At 37.1% G+C, this 21,336-nt stretch overlaps 3 protein-coding genes across 3 annotated transcripts; all 3 read left to right on the top strand.

The window, feature by feature from the left end:
• Positions 1-703: 703 nt before the first annotated feature.
• On the top strand, positions 704-9,906 carry LOC111329439 (NADH dehydrogenase [ubiquinone] 1 alpha subcomplex subunit 9, mitochondrial). The gene is made up of 12 exons (XM_022934184.2): positions 704-779; positions 1,138-1,178; positions 3,415-3,532; positions 3,819-3,916; positions 4,593-4,684; positions 5,518-5,659; positions 6,405-6,507; positions 7,247-7,317; positions 7,844-7,920; positions 8,246-8,341; positions 9,221-9,287; positions 9,506-9,906. Exons 1-12 carry the CDS (start codon positions 746-748, stop codon positions 9,686-9,688), a joined length of 1,122 nt encoding a protein of 373 aa, XP_022789919.1. The 5' UTR covers positions 704-745; the 3' UTR covers positions 9,689-9,906.
• Positions 9,907-10,046: 140 nt separating this feature from the next.
• LOC111329530 (adenylate kinase isoenzyme 6) lies at positions 10,047-14,929 on the top strand. The gene is made up of 3 exons (XM_022934293.2): positions 10,047-10,895; positions 11,593-11,738; positions 13,197-14,929. The coding sequence occupies exons 1-3, from the start codon at positions 10,704-10,706 to the stop codon at positions 13,375-13,377; spliced, it is 519 nt and encodes a 172-aa protein (XP_022790028.1). The 5' UTR covers positions 10,047-10,703; the 3' UTR covers positions 13,378-14,929.
• An 843-nt stretch (positions 14,930-15,772) lies between these two features.
• LOC111343639 (large ribosomal subunit protein mL37) lies at positions 15,773-20,839 on the top strand. The gene is made up of 2 exons (XM_022950854.2): positions 15,773-16,401; positions 19,591-20,839. The coding sequence occupies exons 1-2, from the start codon at positions 15,798-15,800 to the stop codon at positions 20,124-20,126; spliced, it is 1,140 nt and encodes a 379-aa protein (XP_022806589.1). The 5' UTR covers positions 15,773-15,797; the 3' UTR covers positions 20,127-20,839.
• Positions 20,840-21,336: the final 497 nt, after the last annotated feature.

A 21,336-nucleotide genomic window follows, 5' to 3' on the forward strand; every position in this document is an offset into this window, starting at 1 on the left:
CGTTATTACAACTCCTCACAAAATGTAGTAGCGACGAGTGATGAGTTCAACGTCCTCTTTATGTTGTTTTTCACAAGTTGCCACACCAAATTTTTGTGTCCGTTGTTTATTAACTATGTCTTTTTAAAGCGTCATAAAACGGCGAGGCTTATATGACGAGGACTTTGAAGCACTTCGCTTCTTTGAAGCTTACTCCTGATACCTTTCAAGTTTGACTTCTGGTTTCATTTAGTTCTCTTTTTGGCTTTTAGCCAAAAAATTGTTTTCAAAATGCTGTTACATACATTGGTTTATTTGATATGGTAAACAAAGAATGCGTTGGAAACGATCATTTTTTCCAAGTTATGCAGTATTTTCACAAATAAGGGAGAGCAGAAAAATTGGCAAAGCTACTCTTTCACTGTTGCTATCAAGTAAATTTTTTTAAGTATTTCACATAACCTTTCATCAGATAACACTCAATTAGAGAGGTACCGAGAACCTACTCTGGACTAAAGGATTATAGGGGCATCATTAAGTTTCTGATGTTACGTTGACCCATCCTCGGGGCAGAGTCGATTTCAAGTCAGGCCAGGAGGCCACTGGGGACAGTGAAATCGACTTACAGCCCCTGGGTCTCTGAAGATGACACTGTCCCTCAGGTCGTCCTGGCTGGGTCGCAAGCTTCTGCTAATATGACAGCTGTTAACTGACCGCAGGAAAAAGCGGGCTCGGATTGCAGTTCAGAGCGCCGCCATATCCCGCCATGTTGGTTACCCAATGCTTTGGAAAGTTATATTGTAAGTGGCTGTGATTAGGTAGTTCTACCATTTTTGTGGCTAAATCTAAGTATGTGAACTTCGAGGGTAGAGTTTACTTTGAAGCATCAGTGTGTACCGCATTTTTTGTTTCGTAAAATTAGGATGTCTGACGTCAATGCGCTTGCCTTAGTTTATTTCTGATTAGACAAGTTGTACCGTAGTTACTATGAACGTTCTCTTGGTTAATAGTGCAAGGTAACAGCTGAGTGTTTGAATTTAAAAACTAACCATCGATTCTGAGTGATCATCGCCGTCAGTGTTGAACTTTGATTTAAAATTTTGGGTATGATTAGTTCTTTATTCTTAAAATGAGACAATATTTTTTCGTAATCTTCAGGCTCTCCTACAAGATTTGCTGGACTCGCACTTTCTTTTAAGGTCAGCACAGTTTGTGATTATCAGTGTTTTAATTTTTAATGGTTATTATTGGCATTCTTTATTTTATGTGTTCAAGGGGCAACACTTTATGTACATAATGTTTGTTAACACCAAGGTATTATAACATAATATAAGTCCAGTTTATAATAAAGTTTGGATATAACGCATTCTGTCATTGGTTGAAAGGGATGCTCTATCAGAGTACAGAGCATGGGGCTGAGCTAAAGCTGTCACAGCATCTGCGTATTTGTTCTATGTGTAGCTGTTTTTGTTAACTGAAAGCAAAATTTTGGAGTAAACAAGCTGGAAAGTTGTATCAGAGAGAGGAATATAGGTTTGTAACCATGCCAAGCATTGTAATTTGTATTACTATAACATATGCTGAGACAAAAATCATTAAGGAGAAAACAGAAGGGACAGTTTGAGTTTGAAGGTTTTCACACTCAGTTAGAATTTAAACTTGCATACAGTAGTAAAAATCAAACACAGCAAATATTTTAATAGTGTAAATAGTTTTGTGTAAACAAAAACAGAACAAAACAGGAATGACAAAACTTGAAAATATATCCTAACTGGCCCCACTGTTAAAATTCTTACAAATCATGACATGTTAGAGTGACTACCGTTATGCTGAGGTCCATTGTGGCTAGCTCATCATGGCAGTCTCTGGTCATTACAGTGAAGCAAGCCTCAGAAATTACATTGGCCGCCCTTCAAGTGAACTGAACTTAGAGCTTGCTCTGATATCCTTTCCAATGCATCAAGTGAAAGGCCACATTAGTCACAGCAGCCAAGTTTATGGAGCTGTCATCCTGAGCAATTTTCATTCATAAACACATCCCTTAAGCTGTTTGTATTCTAATTGTCAATTGTCAGATTTCAAGCCTTCTCAAAAAGATCGTAAGGAGTAGGTTAATGGATTGGAGGAGTAGGTTGAGGTGCTAACGGCACCCCTTTGAGTGCCCTGCATGCACGAGCCTGTAGGGGGTCCGGAACATGCTCTCCGGAAAATTTTGGAAATTTACATGCTTGGAGATCCAATTTGGTGCATTTTGGGTGTGTCAAAAGGGAAAAAAGTCGTGTAATTATTATATAAGATATAAGTGGATCACGCCAGCTAAACGCACTCTGGTGGCTTTTCTTTAACTTTCTCTGTTTGTGTTTAATTTTTCTTATTTTCTTTTTTATTTGTTGCCATTGAAAATTATATATTTTGACTGAAAAGAGACGGCCAAGATTTGAAAGGAGGTGGCTCGTTGAGCCACTGACCAGCCAGTTTTGAGAAGGCTGATTTCACTGCACATTTCATCAGATTCAGTATTAAGACTAAAAAAACTGAAGGTAAAAGTATAAATTTGACCAGCCAAACTATTTGAGTTTGTGAACTATTGCAGATTGTGAACTTTGATGGTTTGACATTTTTGACAGCATTAGTCTTGTTCAAACAATTTGATTTCTTGAACCATTCCAATAAGGATTCTGACTGGCTTATTGTAGCCTGCTTTATAAGAGTATAGAGCATGCTGACAGCACTGTTGTTCGCTTTGGGAATAAAGTTTGTTTGGCAATTTGGAAAGTTCTTTATTACAAAACAAATAGAGAAGCCTTGACTGTGCTCCATTCTGTTGTAAAGCACTTAGGAACTGGCTAGAGCCCTCAAGAAGTAGGGAAAAACACTTCACTACCTTTCATGTTTCTCCCCTACACTTGTTTCATGCCAGGGCTTGACACTAATGGTAGCCCACTAGCCACAGACTAGTAGACATTCAGTTTTGGATGGTGGTTTTCAATTTCCACCGGCCAGTTTGGCTAGTAAATAAACTAAAATTGTCATAAAATCTAAGATGTCACTAGCCACTTGGCTAGTAAGTTGAAAAGTTAGTATCGAGCCCTGCATGCTCTAGCCACTTCCTAAGTGCTTTACAACAGAACAGAGCACAGTCAAGGCTTCTCTATTTGTTTATTTTGTCAATTTTTCTCCAGTAAAAGACCATATTAAGTATTTGAGGATTTTTGCAAAACTAATGTCTTTCATTAAAGGTGTGACAGAATACCATGCTGTGGCTCATGCATTGGAAGAACTTACCATTTGCTTCCCTTGTGCATGTGCTCTCATCTACATGAGGGATATACACTTTATATTTAATTAATTAATTAAGCCGCAATAGGTCTCTTAAATTATTAATGTTAAACCAAACATGTGCAACTCATACTAGACAAAGTCTTGTCATTGCAGCGAAATGTGAGTTACTTGCCTAAAGCAGGACCAGGTGGAAGGTCATCTTTCAGTGGAGTGGTAGCCACAGTGTTTGGTGCAACTGGATTTCTTGGGAGATATGTCATCAACAGATTAGGTAAAATGTAAAAAGAAAGAATACAAGTCATTCTTGCACCTTCAGAGTTCAATTTATCTTTATGACAAGGCTGACAGTTGATTGTTAATTAATGTAAGTATTTTGTAAATACTAGCAGCAAATTTTAAGCCTCAGAGCACTGGGGCTAACCCTTTGTTCAATTTATCAGTGCAATCTGAGACCTCTTAAACAACTTTTTTTTTAATTTGTGTATTCTATATTAAATGATTAAAGAGGTCATTTCCATGTGTTTTTATTGTGTTGTAATGAAATGTACTCATCTTAGGTCGTCGTGGAAATCAGATAATTGTACCATATCGGGGAGATGAACATGACTACCGGAACCTCAGGATGATGGGGGATTTGGGACAGATCATGTTTTTTGTGAGTGATTTTTGTAAGCCAGAGCTAAGATTATTGGTCATAGCTTGAGTCGAAAACAAATGTGTAGAAAAATATTTGATGGTCCAATGCCCCTCTTGTTCTTATTACCTGTATTAAAAAAAGGACTAGTTTGAAATATACAGTGAACACTTAGAGGTCACATTTTCTATATAAAGAACTTGCGAGTCCCCTGACCTGACAGTAGAATTGATCAAAATTTGAAATATAATGTTGGTGTTACTAAGTGGATGTTTGATACCTGTCTAGTATAATACTTCCAGATGACACCCTTGGACTTGAAACACATCAACAAAGGATTCTCATTCACACTATTGTGCAACCATCATCAGAATGCATGTTCAAATTAAATGAGCCAAAATCATTAATAAAATAGTTTCCTCTTCAACCAGTCAACACAATCATATACATGTATCTTCTGTATAGTGAGAACCTCTGCTAGTTTTCTGGTACAATGGGTTATATTTTTGTAAATTATATTTTGTAAATTCAAATGGTTCCTTCAACTAAAATCAAGGCTGATACCAAAGAGCAGCAATAGTTTTCATTTTAGTATTTACAGCAGATGGAGACCACATTTGAAGTGTCTTTTTATTAATTAAAAATTGCTATTGCTAAATAATATTCAAAAATTTTGATTTCCTCTTCTATGTCTAAGGATTATCATCTAAAAGATGTTGAGTCTGTGGCCAAAGTTATGAAGCATTCCAACTGTGTGATCAACTTGATTGGCAGACAGTTTGAAACAAGGTGTGCGTCAGACCTCAATGCATAAGAAATTAAGCAGAAACATTGTTTGAGGACTTGTGTAATTTACGCCAGTTCACACACTTAAAATGATAACAACTTTGTACCCATGACCCTACCCCCCCTAGCTTCCCCCTCCTCCCACCCTCAAAACAAAACAATGAATGAACTGGTTCATACTTAGCTTTATTATATGGCTGTGTCTCGCAAGGACTGGGAACTACCAAATTTATGAATTTGATTGGCTGAAATCAATATTGAAAGCGGTCTAGATTTTCCCATCTAGATAAGCATCTAGCCCGGTCTAGAAAAAAAAAGGTGCAAAGAATATAAAAAATTGGCATATAAGACACAGCCATATGATAAACATCTTATTAACCGAGCTAGGTCTGTATGGGAGAATCTTGACCTCGGTTGCTGGTACAGACCGAACGCAGTGAGGTCTCTACTGGCGACCTTGGTCAAGATTCTCCCATACAGACCTCCCACTCAGTTAATAAGAACTAAATAATTTCATTATTCCTGAGTTAGCATTTGTATTAGTGCTTTACTAATAACAGATACAGTGTATGCCTGTTTATGGTATTTGATAGCTGCAGAGCCACATGAGGTGTTGATTGATAGCTTCTCAAAGTAAATGATGTTAGCTTTAATATAGTTTCAATTGGAAAAAATAATTCAACATTATTCATTGCTATTTTGTTTTAGAAATCTCTATGCTAGAGCTACCTCAACCTTTGGATGAAGCTTCATCCTGAGATTTTATATACATAAATTTAGTTGTACATACTTTTCCCATACAGTGTGACATTAATTTTTGATATTATTTTTTCCAGAAACTTTACATTTGAGGATGCCCACAGTGAGGGAGCAAGGGTTATTGCCAAAGCTGCTCGGGAAGCAGGAGTCAAACGCTTAATTCATGTGTCAGCACTTAATGCCAGTGAGGATAGCCCATCTAAATTTCTACAGTCAAAGGTTAATCTCAGTCGCTAGCTTGCTGCAGCTCCACACTTTGCTATAAATTTAGAACAGAAAAGAAGTTGGAAATTGTACTTTTGAAAAGATACCTGTGATGGATGCTTACCCCGTGGGCAGCCTGTGGTACTTGATATTGAAAATTAGTGATGTAACCCCACTGCATTGTGTTGTTTAGAGATATTTCCTTTCCACTCATGAAGATGAAATTTACAAGGGCACAGTAGCACATTGAGCACATGGAAAGAATTAAAGAAAAAGTTAGAAGTTTAAAAAGAAAATTTAACACCTCTCTTTGGAAAGCCACAGAATAATTTTTTTTTTGGGGGGGGGGGGGTGGTGAATATCTGACTTAACTGGGAAATTCATTTATCCACATTTAGCAGAAGTTTTCTCTTCCTGATTGGTGTACAGTTATGCCCATATATGTATTTGTTGTGCATGTTCTTTGCTTCCAATGCATGCTGGGACCTCATGCTTTCACGGGTCGCCATGTTCATTAAACATGTGTTGTGTTGAACTGTCGTGAGTTCTTTCTACGGTTTCCACATTTAGCAGAAGTTTTCTCTTCCTGATTAGTTGTAATAGCTGTTTTAACATAACATGTTGTGGAGCTTGATGGCTTTTTATATACTTGTATCACATTTGGATCGATTCTTCTCTTTAAAAATGCAAAAGTAGTAAATATAATAATGCCTGAGTTTTTCTGTACTGATACAAATTTTTACTTTTCCTTATATGATAGGCACATGGGGAGGCTGCTGTTAGAGAGGAATTTCCTGATGCTACCATTGTGCGACCTGCAAAATTTTTTGGCCATGAAGATCAGTTTTTGAACTACTATGTGTGTAAGTTCATGTCGAAGATAAGTTACCAATAGTGAACTTTCAATGCACTTTTTTTAACATGTAACTTAATATTTAATTTTTATTCAAACTTGCACTATCTAAACAATTTTTTAATACTCAGGTCTAAAGAGGGTAGACAGAGGCCATTGGAATTCAGAAATTTTAACCAAATAATAGGCCATTTTACAGTTGTGTACTTAGTTGCCAAGCCTTTGATTTGGAGTGAGGCTGAAGGTGACCTTGTCATGATAGAGACCTGTATCTAGTTAGCATGATAATAAAGTGATTTACATTTGAAAGGCAGCAAGGTTTTGCAGTAAATGGTTTGAACCCAGGGGTAACATGTGAAGGTGCAGAATGATAGTCTGGGTGAGTGTATTCCTGAGAGGGACTGTTGTCAGTGGAGTCTCTGATGATGACTTCCACACAAGTGGTCAAAACGTCAGTCACCACCACCGACAACAGTCCTTCTCCGGACTACACTCACCTGGACAATCATACTGCACTTTCGCAGCAAGGTTTGTTTCATAACAAGGTCAACCCCAGCCTCACTCCTATTAATAGGCTTGGCAACCAAGCACACAACTGTAAAATGGACTATTAACATCAAGGATTCATTGATGCACCTTGCTATATTATGTGTACCATAGATAAATGTTTGGCTATTTGTAGTTAATTGTAATTTATTTCTTGTGGTTTTTGCTTTTGGCTGAGAGTTATATTCACTGTCCTCTTCAAGATCTTGGTAATATTCCTTTTGGTATTCCACTTATTGATGGAGGCATGAACACAACCAAAAGGCCCGTCTATGTAAGTGAACTTTAAGCATTACTTTTGTGAGCAGAGCAGTATTGCACTTACCTATAAATTTGGGATGCAAACTACATTGACACGTATTCATCTCATGGAAGTGTGCTACCAACACAAGTATGCAAGATTATGAGAATTTCCATCCAAACCAGGTGTTAGGTACAGTGTAGGAGTTTCACAAGTTTTTTAGACATTGTTGTAGGGGCTGTGTGCAGAAAGTGTTGAAAAGAATGTAAAAATAGATTAGTTGTGGCGTGTAGGATGGCTTTGAAGATTTGTGAAGGAGTGGTTTTTAGTGAATGAAAGAAATGTTATAAAACGGTTTCACCAATTCCTTAATGATGCTTACTAAAGTTTTTAACATGGCTTATTTTTCTTCTGAGGCTCAGGATAATCACATTTGGAGCAATTGGGTATCTGGATGGATAGTATAGCTTGATAATGTTTGTAGGCAATATGATGAAGTAAGTCAATCAACAATTACATTGTGCTTAATTTAGTTTTGGTTTTTCCTTGTTGGTTCCAGGTGGCTGATGTTGCCCAAGCAATAGTAAATGCTGTTAATAATGATGAGAGCATTGGACAAACATTTGAACTTACAGGGTGAGATATCTTAAGGTTGTTTCTGATCAGAATTTGGATTTTACCACACTGAAGTCATTTGTGACCTTTGACTAAACAGATGCACAGTCACATGGATTTTTTTTTTTTTTTTTCAATATATATTGTCCTCTGTAGACAAAGTCAGCGAGGTTCATAGCAGGACTAGGTTTGAAACAATGGCATTTTTAAACTAGGTTGGTTTCTATATACATACATATGTATAAGAGGAGCTCAAATTTGTTATCTCTCCTCATTCAAGTGTTAACTGTGGTAGGGATAATTGTTTATTTCTTTATGTTTTTTTTAATTATTTTTTTCTTCTTAGCCCAGAAGAATATTACTTGCTTGATATTCTGGACTACATCTATCGGCTGATTAGGAAAGAGCTTCCCTACTACAACATATCAAGAAATATGTACAAGTAAGCTGCCATGGTACAAATCATTAGTGAACTATGATCCTACATACAGACATACGGTATATACATATCTTTATTTGATAAGTAGGTTAAAAGATTGGCAACTTTACAGCTGATGTGGACCTACTATATTATCTATGTAAAATAACATAAATAAACCTAGAGTAAAGTGTTAATATAAGAAACAGAATGAATATAAATATAAATGTGTCATAATGTATCAGAAATAGTAGAAATTTGAATTCTTATTATAAACAACAGAGCCACCCTCCTTTCCAAAATTTATATTTACAACATAATTTTTTGCCTTTTTAAACCTATTTTTAAAAGCAACGGGATTAGAAAAGTGTCTTAAACTATCTGGTAAGGAATTCCAGGCAATTGCTGCCCTGTGTGCAAAAGAACTACGGCCAAGTTCAGTATTAGGTCTATAAATTAATATATTTAGCGATTTTCTAAGATTATAACTATTAGAGCAGTTAACAACCAAGGAATTTACTTCATTTAAGCCCAAGCCATAAAATGTCATGTGAGTGATAGTTAGGATACGAAGCCTATAGAAATACTCAAGATGCATCCACCCAATCAATCTTATCTGTTATCCGTATTCCTTTGTTTATCTGACATGATATGAATCATGTGATTATCATTGTGATGTTTTGTTTAATACATAAACTCCGTCATAGTATCATAGCATGACGACTGAACACGCACTTTATTATCAGAAGCTATTATCCTGTGCTTTCTTACATTTTAATCGGGAGAAACACCGATATGTATATTTCGAACTACATCAATTATCATGCCAATTCCTTCTCGTGGTATTCTGTGTAAAGTTATTTGAAAGGAAAAGTTTTATTATTTGATTGTGTTACATTTCAGCCTTGTAGCCTGGGTCATGGAGCAGTCTATATTCAACCCGCGTCTTACACGAGATATGCTGTTTAGGGTAAGAATGGAGAAATGAAATTTCCTGCCGTTACTCCATTTTGTAAGCCACGGTATGTAATGGGTCATGAGGCTCATGAATTTACTACGACTGAAAGTTCACGGCCGAACCACAGCTTGCCAGTGTAATCAGTGTCCTAATTATCCATTGAAAACCGTAATTGTAGCCAAAATTTATTCAAGTTTTGTGGTTGTAGTTGTTTATTTCTTTTTTTTCAGGAATTCCTATCAGACCAGGTTACACCAGGTTTACCAGGACTGAAAGATCTTGGAGTTGAACCTCATTCAGTTGAAGATATCGCCATATCAGTTCTTCGGCGCCACAGGGACTGCTACTTCTTTGAGGATTCCATCGATAGCGAGGAACCTTGTAGACCTACCAGCTCTTACGCAACTCAATAACACTGCCCGTTCTTTTCAGTGAAGAGAGCTTTAATTATATATTATGACTTCCACACCACCACACTCTCCGTGCTTTTTCAATTACGGTTTTTTCTACTTTTTGTGTTCATGGTTAAGACATGGACGTGTCTTGGATATTTGAAATTGATTATTATTTCTTATTATCAGTTATGATAACCTGAAGGTGATAAATAAAGATGGTACTTAAACTAAATAAAGAGAGGTTTGGTTTCTTATGGTCACACGGTTTAAAATGACGTAGTGATATTTTTCTCGTCATGACAGAATGAATAGCTGAGAGGAGATGAAGTTGTAATCTTGATCGGTCCGTCCGTCGGTCGGTCGTTGGTGACAGCCCTAAATTAAAAAAAAAAAAAAACCTTCCTTGTCAGTGTTTGTTGAGAGAAATTCCTGCACACGGAGAGAGGGAGGTATGATAGATTATTCAAACATGACGAGGATTGTTGCAAGGAGGAAAGACCATGTATCACTACCATCACACTTACTTGCATCAATCAAAAGGCGTGACAGAGGTACACAGTTTGTCCAGTCTCTCCTAACGTAATGCGAACGGGAAGTCGAAGTCTCGTAACCAGTCCTTCGCAGTCAAACATCGCTCGTAGTTGTACCTAAATGAATTTGATAACAGCGTTCCGATTGCCACCACCTTTGAAGCAATTTTCGGTGTATTGTTTCAATAAAAACTGTTTTGCCTTCTTTTCGGCCGCATCCCTAGTTAAAGTTATTTCCTCTCAATTGAAACTGGATTGAATAGGACTAGTCTAACCAGGCTGTTCAGACGTTTTGAAAGGTTGTCTTAAAGAAACAATGGCATTAGCGAAAGAAATCGGAGAAGACACTTTTTTAGGATTTTATGCTTTATTTTTTTTTCCATTTTCATAACCTCGGTTAGGTCAAGACAGCACCTCGAGCACGAGGAAAGGTACTTATGCCCAGTACCCAATGTCCAATGAGGGGAGACTGAGGAAGGCTGGGTTACCATGAAGAATCGAACATGGCTTCAGGCAGAGCTGGGCCAAATATTTTGGTGACGGGAACTCCAGGAACTGGTAAAACTGTGACGGCAAGGGAGCTAGCACAAAAGACAGGGCTAAACTACATTAACGTGGGTGATTTGGCGAAAGAGAAAAACTTGTATGATGGATGGGATGACCAATATGGCTGCCACGTGCTGCATGAAGACAGGGTAGGTACAAGTTGATCTTATATTATACACAAAGATTGTTGGATTATTTTCTACCGGACAGCTCAAAGCCATGTATATTTTTTTTCACATTTAGCTAGTATAGTTTTAGTCTTCGTGGAAGGGTTAATAATAACGTACATAAAGTTGAGCACGGCTGTAATGAATTCTACTCTAACTGTGTTTCTTTATAATAATTCCTCTCCTTATGATGTTGTTGATTTTCTAAGACCTTCCTTGTGGAATAATTTGCAAACCTTGATGGTGAAAATACTTCCCCCACCCCCACTTTCTTTAAAGTACCTTACCATAATGATCTAGCTTAACTTCATTATTCATAGCTTATGAATCTTGGCCCTTACTTAGGCTAGATTGCAGATTACCCGGCCACTCATTTACATGTCATTGAATAAGAATAGCCTCTATTGTGTTATGCTGCATTCTTCAAAGCCTCCCGACACAGGTAAATGAGGTGGCCAGGTATTCTGCAATTGTTCCCTTACTTACAAGCATTTTTTCTAAACGACCACTTACCCTCTTCACTTCAAAACTCAGTAGCTGAAATATCATGACCCCACCTCTAGTCCATAAAGGCATCTTTCATATAAAGAAATAAACTCCCTTTTCCCAACCACCTAATCATTTCATAGCTTTTTAATTTAACTTTTTGTATTTTTATTGATTGGTTTATTTACTTCAGGTGATTGATGAATTGGAAGATCAGATGAGTGAAGGTGGTAACATTGTTGATTATCATGGTTGTGACTTTTTTCCAGAGAGGTGGTTTGATATTGTGTTTGTATTGCGAACAAACAACACAATACTTTATGAAAGGCTTGAAAAAAGGTAAACTTACTTCTAAACTTTATTTATGATATGACATTCAAGTTTCTCTAATTCTTATGATAGTTATACTTAGTTATAGTGATAGTTATACTTAGTTATAGTTATAATACTTAGTTATACTGGTTACACTTATGATAGTTGCTAAAGCAAATAGGCTTCTAGGTTTTCTTAAACGAAATTGTGCAGGGTTGGTTGGTGAGGGCCCACTTTTGCGATTTTACTCCTCCTTAGTGCATTCCCATTTTTGTTATTGTTTTCAGCTATTGGCACCTCAGTCTAGTATTAGTAATTTACTCTTAGTAGAAAGGGTACAGAGAAGAGCCACACATTTTATTGTTAGAAATAGTACCCTATCCTATAAGGATCGTCTTGTTAGGCTTAAACTGTTACCACTTAACTATTGGTTGGAGTATTTAGATCTCATATTTTTCTTTAAATGTCTTCATGGACATATAGATTTAACCCAACCAATTGATAATTGTTTTTCATCTGTTACCAGTCAGACTCGCCTAGGATGCTCAGTTTTACCTTTAAACTAAATATGAGCAAAATATCTACTTTTTGAGACTTTTGTTTAATTAGAATTATCCCCTTGTAGAACAATAGTCCAGTTGATGCTAGGCAGTCAGAGTCCCTTGGCTCTCTTAAGCGCAAGCTTAAGGAGTTTTACTTTAATAGACTCTTAAATGACTTTGATGGCGAAAGTTATCGCACTTTTAAAAGAATGTCTTAAATGTTGTTGGATAAATACCCATTCGGTTTGTAGCTGTTAGTTTCTAGTTATTGTCTTCTTTTTGTGTAAGTGTATTAGATTTAGGGGATAGAGGGGATAGGATGCTTAGTTTTTGAGGCTTGGGTTGGTATTTATACCTAGTAGGGGACTCGTGTCCTATTGTTTAATATATACCAGTACTTTGTACAAATCCTTAAATGAATAAATAAATAATAAATAAATTATTAGTTGTCCTTTGCATCAGGCACAGCATAAACTATCAAGGTAGAATAATTCCACTTCAACATTTTAAGTATTATGTCAGTAGATTTTATCCATATAAGAGTTAATATTTCACAAAATTTATACAATTTCAGTGCTGTGAAGGATGTTTGCTGATGTAGCTTTGCATATTATAAATGCATAAGTTTTTCACAGTATAATATATGAACACAATATTTGTATGCAATTTCATTTAATATGCAGCTCAGTGGTGATAAACAACTTGTAGACCACTTTTATCTTTTACCATAACTTGATTTAGCTTAATGTAATTTAGATGGAAACTGAAGCAGAAGTGGAACAAATGAATTATTATACTTTTACTCATGAATTATTTTCACAGTATTGTTAGAGTCTCTCATAGCTCTGTGGTTAGAGTTTTTAAGTGCTAACCAGGAGATGTTGTATCATACAAGGTCATGCAATGTAAAATAAGGTAATTTTTCCTTTTTTTTATTCTTCAGAGGCTACAAAGGGAAAAAGCTAACTGAAAATGTGGAATGTGAAATTTTTCAAACAATACTTGAAGAAGCTAGGGAAAGTTACAGAAAGGAAATAGTTCATGAACTGCAAAGTGACTCTCCTGAGCAACTAGAAACAAATCTTGAGCAAATAGAAGCTTGGATTCAACAGTGGTCTTCCTAACAGCTATGGATTGTTATAAACCTGACTTATTTATGATGATTTGTGAAAACACCAAGGCCTCAAACATTGAAGAAGACTTAATTGAGTTATGGTGTTGTTATACATTAAAAATGCCTAAAAGGGTGTAACAAAGAAGTTTCACTTCATCATAAGGTATTACTGGACAGGCTAAACTGTGTTGGATGATAACAAGCTGTAACAAGTGTTCATCAATGCTTAACACAATGGTCTCTTTTGTAGCCAGCCACTCCTTGAACCATGTAAAGCCAAACCAGAGAAGCCAAATGTCATGGGCAGCCACACTAATGAAATGAGTTTTGTCTGAATTTTGATTTCAAACATAGCAGAAGAGATGATTAATAAAAACAATTACTCTATGAAATATGTCAGTATGTCCTTAGTTCTGATGTTCCTTTCCAATTGACACTGTGTCATTAGTTGACACCAGTTACTTTTGGTGTACCTCAAGGGTCGGTGCTGGGCCCTACCCTGTTTTCCATTTTCTGTAATGACCTGCCCAATATCACTGAGGGAATAGATGGTGACCCACAGCTTCATATGTACGCAGACAATACCACCGTCTATGTCTCGGCTCTGACCTATGATCTGGTGGCTTCCAAGATGAATGAAGTACTAGCAAGGCTATATACATGGTGTTGCGAGAACTGTCTCTCCACATCCCACCAAGACGGAATATATATTGCTTGGTGGACGCGGAAAATTTACTGGGCCAAAAGCTATTAAGATGGGTCCTTGTGTTATCGAGGAGGTTGTTTCTACGAGATGCCTAGGTGTTCAGATTGATAATGCTCTTAAATGGGATCATCATGTATCGGAAATAGCTAAGTCATATACGTAGAAGTTGAATTTACTTAAATCCTTGTATTTCCTGCCTAAACAGGCAAGAACTGATTTCTATTTTAAGGTTTTTCTGCCGTCTGTGACATATGGTATGTTAGTTTGGGGCTCTTGTGGTCGAGTATTTTTCTCAACCTTAGAATCTATACATGTTAGAGCGGCGAAAATAATATTTAACTTGGATTGGTGTACTCCAAACAAGGAGGTTCTTGCCACAGTAAAATGGAATACCTTGGAGATTATGTATGAGAAATGATTACTAATCTTAGCGCATCAGGCTTATTATCATCTTTTACCTTGTCCTATGAACCGTCGCTTTGAAAAGTATGTAAGTAGCTACGACTTCAGGAGGAAAATGACATTTAGGTTACTTAGACCTAAGACCAATATGGTCAAGAAATCATGCTCATACAAGTCAATTACTCGGTGGAACGCTCTGGAAAATCAAATGAGATCAATTCAAGACGTTGACGCTTTTAAAAAGTCACTCAAGTGTATTTTTAAGCCACGTATATTATAATGATGTACTATGTGGAATTTTTATTGTTGAAAATTTTACATTAGTCTTATAATTAGTTAAGAATTTAGTTTTATTGTATTTTGTTAGGAATTTAGTTTTATTGTTTGTACACGACCACATCAGCTTTTGCTGAATTTTTTTTACCGTGTTTAAATAAATGCTGTTGTTGTTGTTGTTGACGCCACCTGACATTTTGCAACTGAAACCTGTTATTTCTCTACTTCCATTCCCTTTTGTCCTTTGAAATAATGTGAAACTTATCTTAAGTTCATAAGGAGAGTTTTAGTTGCCCTTAATAATAATAATAATAATAATAATAATATAATATTTATATTGCACAAATTAACATGTGGATATGATCAAATGTGCATCACAACACTCTTCGGGGGACTTTGGCCAGACTGTATCAGCAGTTTTTTTTTTTTAGGTTCATATGTTGATAGAATTTTCAGAAAATAAGTATGAAGCATTTAGAATTAAACCCTAACCATTCGTTCTCCATGGGGCCTGCACTGTTGACTGGCATCTGTAAGTGCTCAGTCAGTTCTGGCAACTTCATGAGGTGCTTTCATGGTCTTGTGAACTTGGAGAAGTGGAAAAGGATGATAAAGGGGAAAGTTAAGAGTGTAAATAGAGTGAAAACTAGTCAGAAATGACCTACAGAAGTGACTGAAATGTGGTTTTCATTTATTCGTTTTGAATTAAGCTTCAAATAAATTTCAATATCTGAAACAAAAAAATTACATCATTCTATAAAGAGCTCGAGGTGCTTTAATTGGGTGTAATTTCTGGTGTACTGGTAGATTGGCAACCGGTGGGGAGAGGGTCTCATAAGCAGAAGGTTACAGTATTCATAGCGTTGATTATTTCCATTCAAGGCGCAGGACCTCGTGTGGCTTAGCTTAACCTATTCACTGTATCCCTTCCAACCGCGAGCTCAAGGTCTATTCGACCTTATAAAGGGGCCAAACACTTAAGAGAGGCCGCTATCCGGCCTTATCAAGTTTTAGATACTGCTGGCTCAGCCTACTGGCATTCCAACATGGTCGTTTGTTTTCTACAACAACGTGTGTTAAGCAATCAGCAAATTTACGGTACGTGCCGGTTTACTTGCCGTCAACTCTGTGCTGTAGCCGCAAAAACAGAACGTCAAGAGACTCGTCAGACTGGAGTTCCATTGATAATTCCGAAACATGTGATCGCCAAAGCTTTTATCGTTCATCCTTCAACAACAAGTGTGTTTGACGCCAGCTCAAAATATCAATGGCTTACTAAGACCAAGTTATTCGAGGGATTACCCGCTCCTTTTTCAAACGTAGACAATTTCGTGGATGATAAAGAATATGTGCATCTAAGAGAAAATTTCAAGGAGTCCATTCTACATAACCATGCTTTCCGCAGAGAAGGAATAAGCGCGAACCACAGGTTCAGACGTAGAGGAGAGGAAATGACTATGGGGTTTTTGCAAGATTTGCTGAGGTTTGGATGGTCGTTGTCTGATCGACATCGTCATTTGGATGATTGTTTTCTTGATTTGAAGCCCAGGATGAGGATCCACTGGGTCAGACATCATAACTTTTACCAGTTGGACCAAGAGCCGGCATTTGTTATTCGAACAAAGCAACCCACCCATCTTTTAGAAACAGGTAAGTGAGACAACTTTTCTTTCTGATTGGAACCCAGACAGAAAAAATCAACTAAATTGCTGTAGCTCTGAGAGGAATTGTCTTAGTACACTTTATTCCGGCCACTTAATATGTGTCTTTAAATAGCTGCTCCCACAAGGTATCCGGTCGTTTCACCAACGAGTTGTTTCACCAACGTCTCGTTCGCCAACGTGTTAGGTTGATTCGCCAACGTCCTATGTCGATTCGTCAACGTCCTACTGGTCAATTCGCCAACGTCTAAATAAAAGTTTGCCTTCACTTGTGTTCTCTTGCAATGTTGTGTTATGTGGCATTTTATAAAGGTGAGACTTTTCTTCTTTGAATGGATAACAGTCAACAATCCTTATTGAAATATACTATTAAAAACATGTTTTCTAGTTTTTGCAGAAGCGCCTATTATGGCACTCCTTGCTTCTTTTAATTGAGTGCGAAGTGAAAACTGTCATAGATTTAAAACGAGTTCTGTTAACTGGCGGCATTCTAATGGAAGGTGCGACTTATGTTGCTTATTGTTTTCTGTTTCACATTTCATAACGACTTAGTGCTTCATTGAAGAGATGCTTTTGGACTATATTGTAATAAAATATCTGGTTTTTTGTACTTGTAAATATTTGATACTATATATTGTAATAAAATTGCTGTTGTTATTTACTTGACGTTCCATTTTATTTATTACTCGATTATAAGGCTGGAAAAGTTGAATATACAATGTTAATCGACATCGTAATACATTAATGAATTGGTGCGGTAGTTGCAACAACTGTCAAAATGTGCAAATTGATCGGAAGTCAGTCAAGCGAAACTGGCAGTGACTCAAGGATCAGGATTGCATTCTAAACATCTATAAGCAACTTTTTTTTTCGTTATTCTTGGATGTCTGACATTGGCAAATTGACCAGTAGGACATTGGGAAATCGACATAGGACGTTGGTGAATCAACCTAACACATCGGCGAACGAAACGTCGGCTAAACGACTGCAATTCTCCCACAGTCCTGAAGTCGCTAAATTAAATAGTGGCTCCTGCAGTTCAGTGGTGCAAAATTCTGTGGTCGGCTTGAACAGTTGCGTGGCATATGCTCTAAAAGAGTCATTCATTTTTGAATGGGAAGAGGGTATCTGATTCTTTTGCCCCACTATCGAGTTTGCCCCTTTGAGTTTTTTCCCTACCGTAGACCATGTTTGCCCCTACCATGTCTAAATTACTGTAGTTTCTGTCTAAAATTATGAACAAGTTACAACCAAAACAAGTTTCAAATTTAATTGGGCAACAGCCATTTTGAAAGTTTATATGTGCGTGGGAGCTGGGGCGACCAGAAACAAGAAATACCAGAAACAACTATGCTAGCAGTAATGTTTCAAAATTGTTGGACTGTGGTCAAACAGTGAAATACAAAGAACTTTTGTTGGTCGTGACCTTTACAGTGGCTCCTAAAGGAGCTGTTTTTATATTTAACTGAGCCTAAAGGCTACATGGTTGTTCAATGATCAGGTTGTTAGCTATCTTGCGGTCAGTAGAGTACGTTGCAGGCTTGCAGAAACTGCTTTGCCATATGATCACCACTCTTGTACTGATCCCACAGGCTAAAGATATTTGCTTGCAGCTGCCGTTACATTTGTTATTCGAGTCTACACAGTTTATGCTCCAAAACTAGTTGTTTTTGGTAACCCCAGATCCCACGCAGAGTATTTAGTTGATTCTGCCAACCCAGTTCCCAAGCAGATTCCACACAATTGCCGAAATTTAAAATAGTCATGGCTGACTTGACATTTGGCACATTCTGCTAGTGCCTTGGATCTTGAATGATTTTTGTCACAAATCAACTCATCTGAACATTACACAATCTAGGGGCAAACTTGACGTGGTGGGGTCAAACTTGAAAAGTGTGGGGGCAAACATGGTATAAGGTAGGGGCCAACTTGAAAGGGTGAGCTTGATAGGGGGCGAATGCAGTGCAATTCTATGTATGCCCCGTTCTTTAGTGTGGCTAAACAGTGTACACAAACACACATACCTTATATATATAATATAAATATATAATCTTTGTTCTTAGATCGAATCGAATGTGTGACTTTGGGAGCACAGGAGCAACAATTTGTTAACGTTCAAAGTGGCTGCATGTATTCTGAAGTTGCTCCAAATATTTGATAAATAATAATTGTCTGTTCCACTCTGGAAAAAAGGGAGCATTCCTTAGCAATCAAATACAAGTACCAAAGAAATATATTCTGTTGTTTGACACTGACACTTCAACTGCTTAGTATGTCAGGACAGTGTAACTGTTAGGGTGAAACACCAGAAGACTTGAAAAATTGTTATTTTGTTAATGCTACAAAATAAGCCTTTGTTCAAACAGCAATAAACAGGTTGTCTGTTGCTCAAGTGGGATTTGATTTTTTTTTTAATTGTTATGCAGTGAACATAAGATATTAATTAAGTGCTTTGATGTGACATGTATCTCAAATAGCACCACACAGTGTTAACACTTGGCTCTTGTGATATAAAAATACTTTGTATACAATTTTATTTTAATTTACTTTTGATGGCCCAGCTATTCATTTTTATTCAGTTGTGGAGCCGTTGTGTAGTGCATTCTCTTGTTATTTCACACTGTTTCCTATTGTAACACTTCTTAATGGAAACCATGATGTCAGGTAACTTAAGTCTGTCCATGGCCTTCTGAAAGTGGAAATCTTTCCCTTGATGTTTTCTGCCAAATGGTAGGTGGAGTACCCCATAGGTGAAGGAAAGCACTGACATCAAGCCCGTGATGCCTTGTGGCCATACTTGCAACAGGAAAGGCACAGACAGATGACTTTTCTGATGCATCTGTAATTCCCAAACTTTCCCTTTTTTGGATAATAAAATAGTTTGGAAAGGGTTGGTTTGCAGAGTGTAGGTTTACCCTGTACCAAGGTATACACCATTAAGAGAGTAATCCAACCTTGCTTGTTATTGAGTTTACAATATTGGAGGCAGCAGTTCACCAGTGATAAGCCAAACTCACTATGTGTAGGGATTATGAGGTCTTATTTGATAGTTATCACCCACATCAAGCTGTGGAAATGTGATTTCCAGTATCCTTGGCATGGAGTTTCATATTACTGAAAGTATATTTACAATCTTCCAAAGTTGATGTTACTCATTTTTTGTCTTATTTACATATAGATATTGAAAAAACATCCTTGGAAACAATACCCGGTCCGTTTGATAACTACAGCATCAATGTCTTCCGCCATCCCATCTTACATCTACAGAACAACCCAGGCTTTCAGAATAGTGCACTTTACAAATACCCCTACAATCATACAATGTTTTTGACAAACATAAACAAACTGACATTTGAGCAGCAGCAAGCTTATGGAATCATGAGCATGTTTGGTTCTCTGGTTGCCTTGGCAATGGATGATGGTGTTCAGATGGGTCAACACTTGCAGAAGCCACTTGTTACTAAGTGTGTAATCACAGATGGAATCCAGTTTACTTTGATGTGTTATCAACTCAACACACTCTCATTTCAGGAAGACTTTGGAATCAAGAATTGTGCCTGGGTTTCACACAGCATGAATCTTTTTAAGGTGACAACTGCTAAACGCAAACCACTTTTATTTGAGACTTTGGATATGGACAACGAAGTTCCTGGTTTTAATGATGAGTGTTTCAAAACTGTTTTAGCTTTCCTTTGCCAAGAGACAGAGTCATGAGGCATTTTAGGATATTTTTATTATTCCTATACTGTCTACAGAGATTTTAAAGTTTTTTTTTTGCTATCTTGATGGCTAAACTCTGGCAAAACAAGAGTGACTGAACAGGTAATCTTATCAGTTGGCAGCACTTGCCATTATAATGTTATTCAAGTTTTTACATAGTTTTACAATTGTATAACTTTATAATTATCTCCAAGTAGTTATTTGAAAAGAAATAACCAAAACATCTGATTTAAAAGAGTAGAGTGCAAACTTCAGATACACTGTTTTCTTCAAAACTGTACATCTTAATGTATGTTGGAAGCACTGTAAAATTATTCAAACAGTTTTACACCCAGTCAGGACTTCTATGTCAGTAGCAATTTCTTTCCTAGGCATCTTACCCAGGCGTATTCAGTGCAGGTCTCAGTTCTGCGTTGTTCATCCTCTTGCCTGCAAGTAAGCTTTCCTCTCTGGTTGGTCAAATCTTGGATTATTTGTTTGCCTTTGTCTTAGCTGACTTGCTCTCCCAGAGTAGCTGACCCTGCCTCAGAGAAAAAAAAAACTTTCCTGTCTTGTAGCAATTTTTCTCTCGTGTTTTAAGGTACAAATCGTGTAGGTAAAGAGAGAAGGTAGCCAGAAGTGAAAAATTACACAATGAATGTTCTGAATGTAAACGATGTTTAAATCATGAAAAGTGACGGTCATTAAAATGCCGATATGCATGTCTACATATCACAAGCTATGGAACGGAGTTCCAAAAAAGAAGCAATATACGGCACAGTAAAACAAGTTAAGAAAAAGTAGATCAGCTTTCTGGACCTCTGAACAATATTTGGTATTAAGTGAATCATCCGGTCCTTTCATTGTATATAATGACTCCCTACTTTTTGCATGCGTTGGCATCTAGTGATATTGGAATAAAAGAAAACAGTGAAAACAATGCTCTACGCGAGGCGTAGGGTGGGTAATCAAAGTAACCTTAAGGTCTAAGTCGAGTGTAGAACTTAATCCATTCGGGCCAAAAACCAATAATATGGACTGGGTTTAGTTTCGGTACATGCCTGTATTTCTATGATGAACTTCTCTTGCACTAAGGGGCCTTTGCGCAACGCCACCCTGAATGTGATGATTGTTATTCAGCTTTAGCGTGTAATATTGGTCCAGTTGATTATGGTTCGGTAGACTTTAGAGTCTGACTTTGTTCCTTTACCTAAAATTTTCTTGA

Source organism: Stylophora pistillata, chromosome 4 (assembly GCF_964205215.1).
Source record: "Stylophora pistillata chromosome 4, jaStyPist1.2, whole genome shotgun sequence".
In the NCBI taxonomy this organism is placed as follows: Eukaryota; Metazoa; Cnidaria; class Anthozoa; order Scleractinia; family Pocilloporidae; genus Stylophora; species Stylophora pistillata.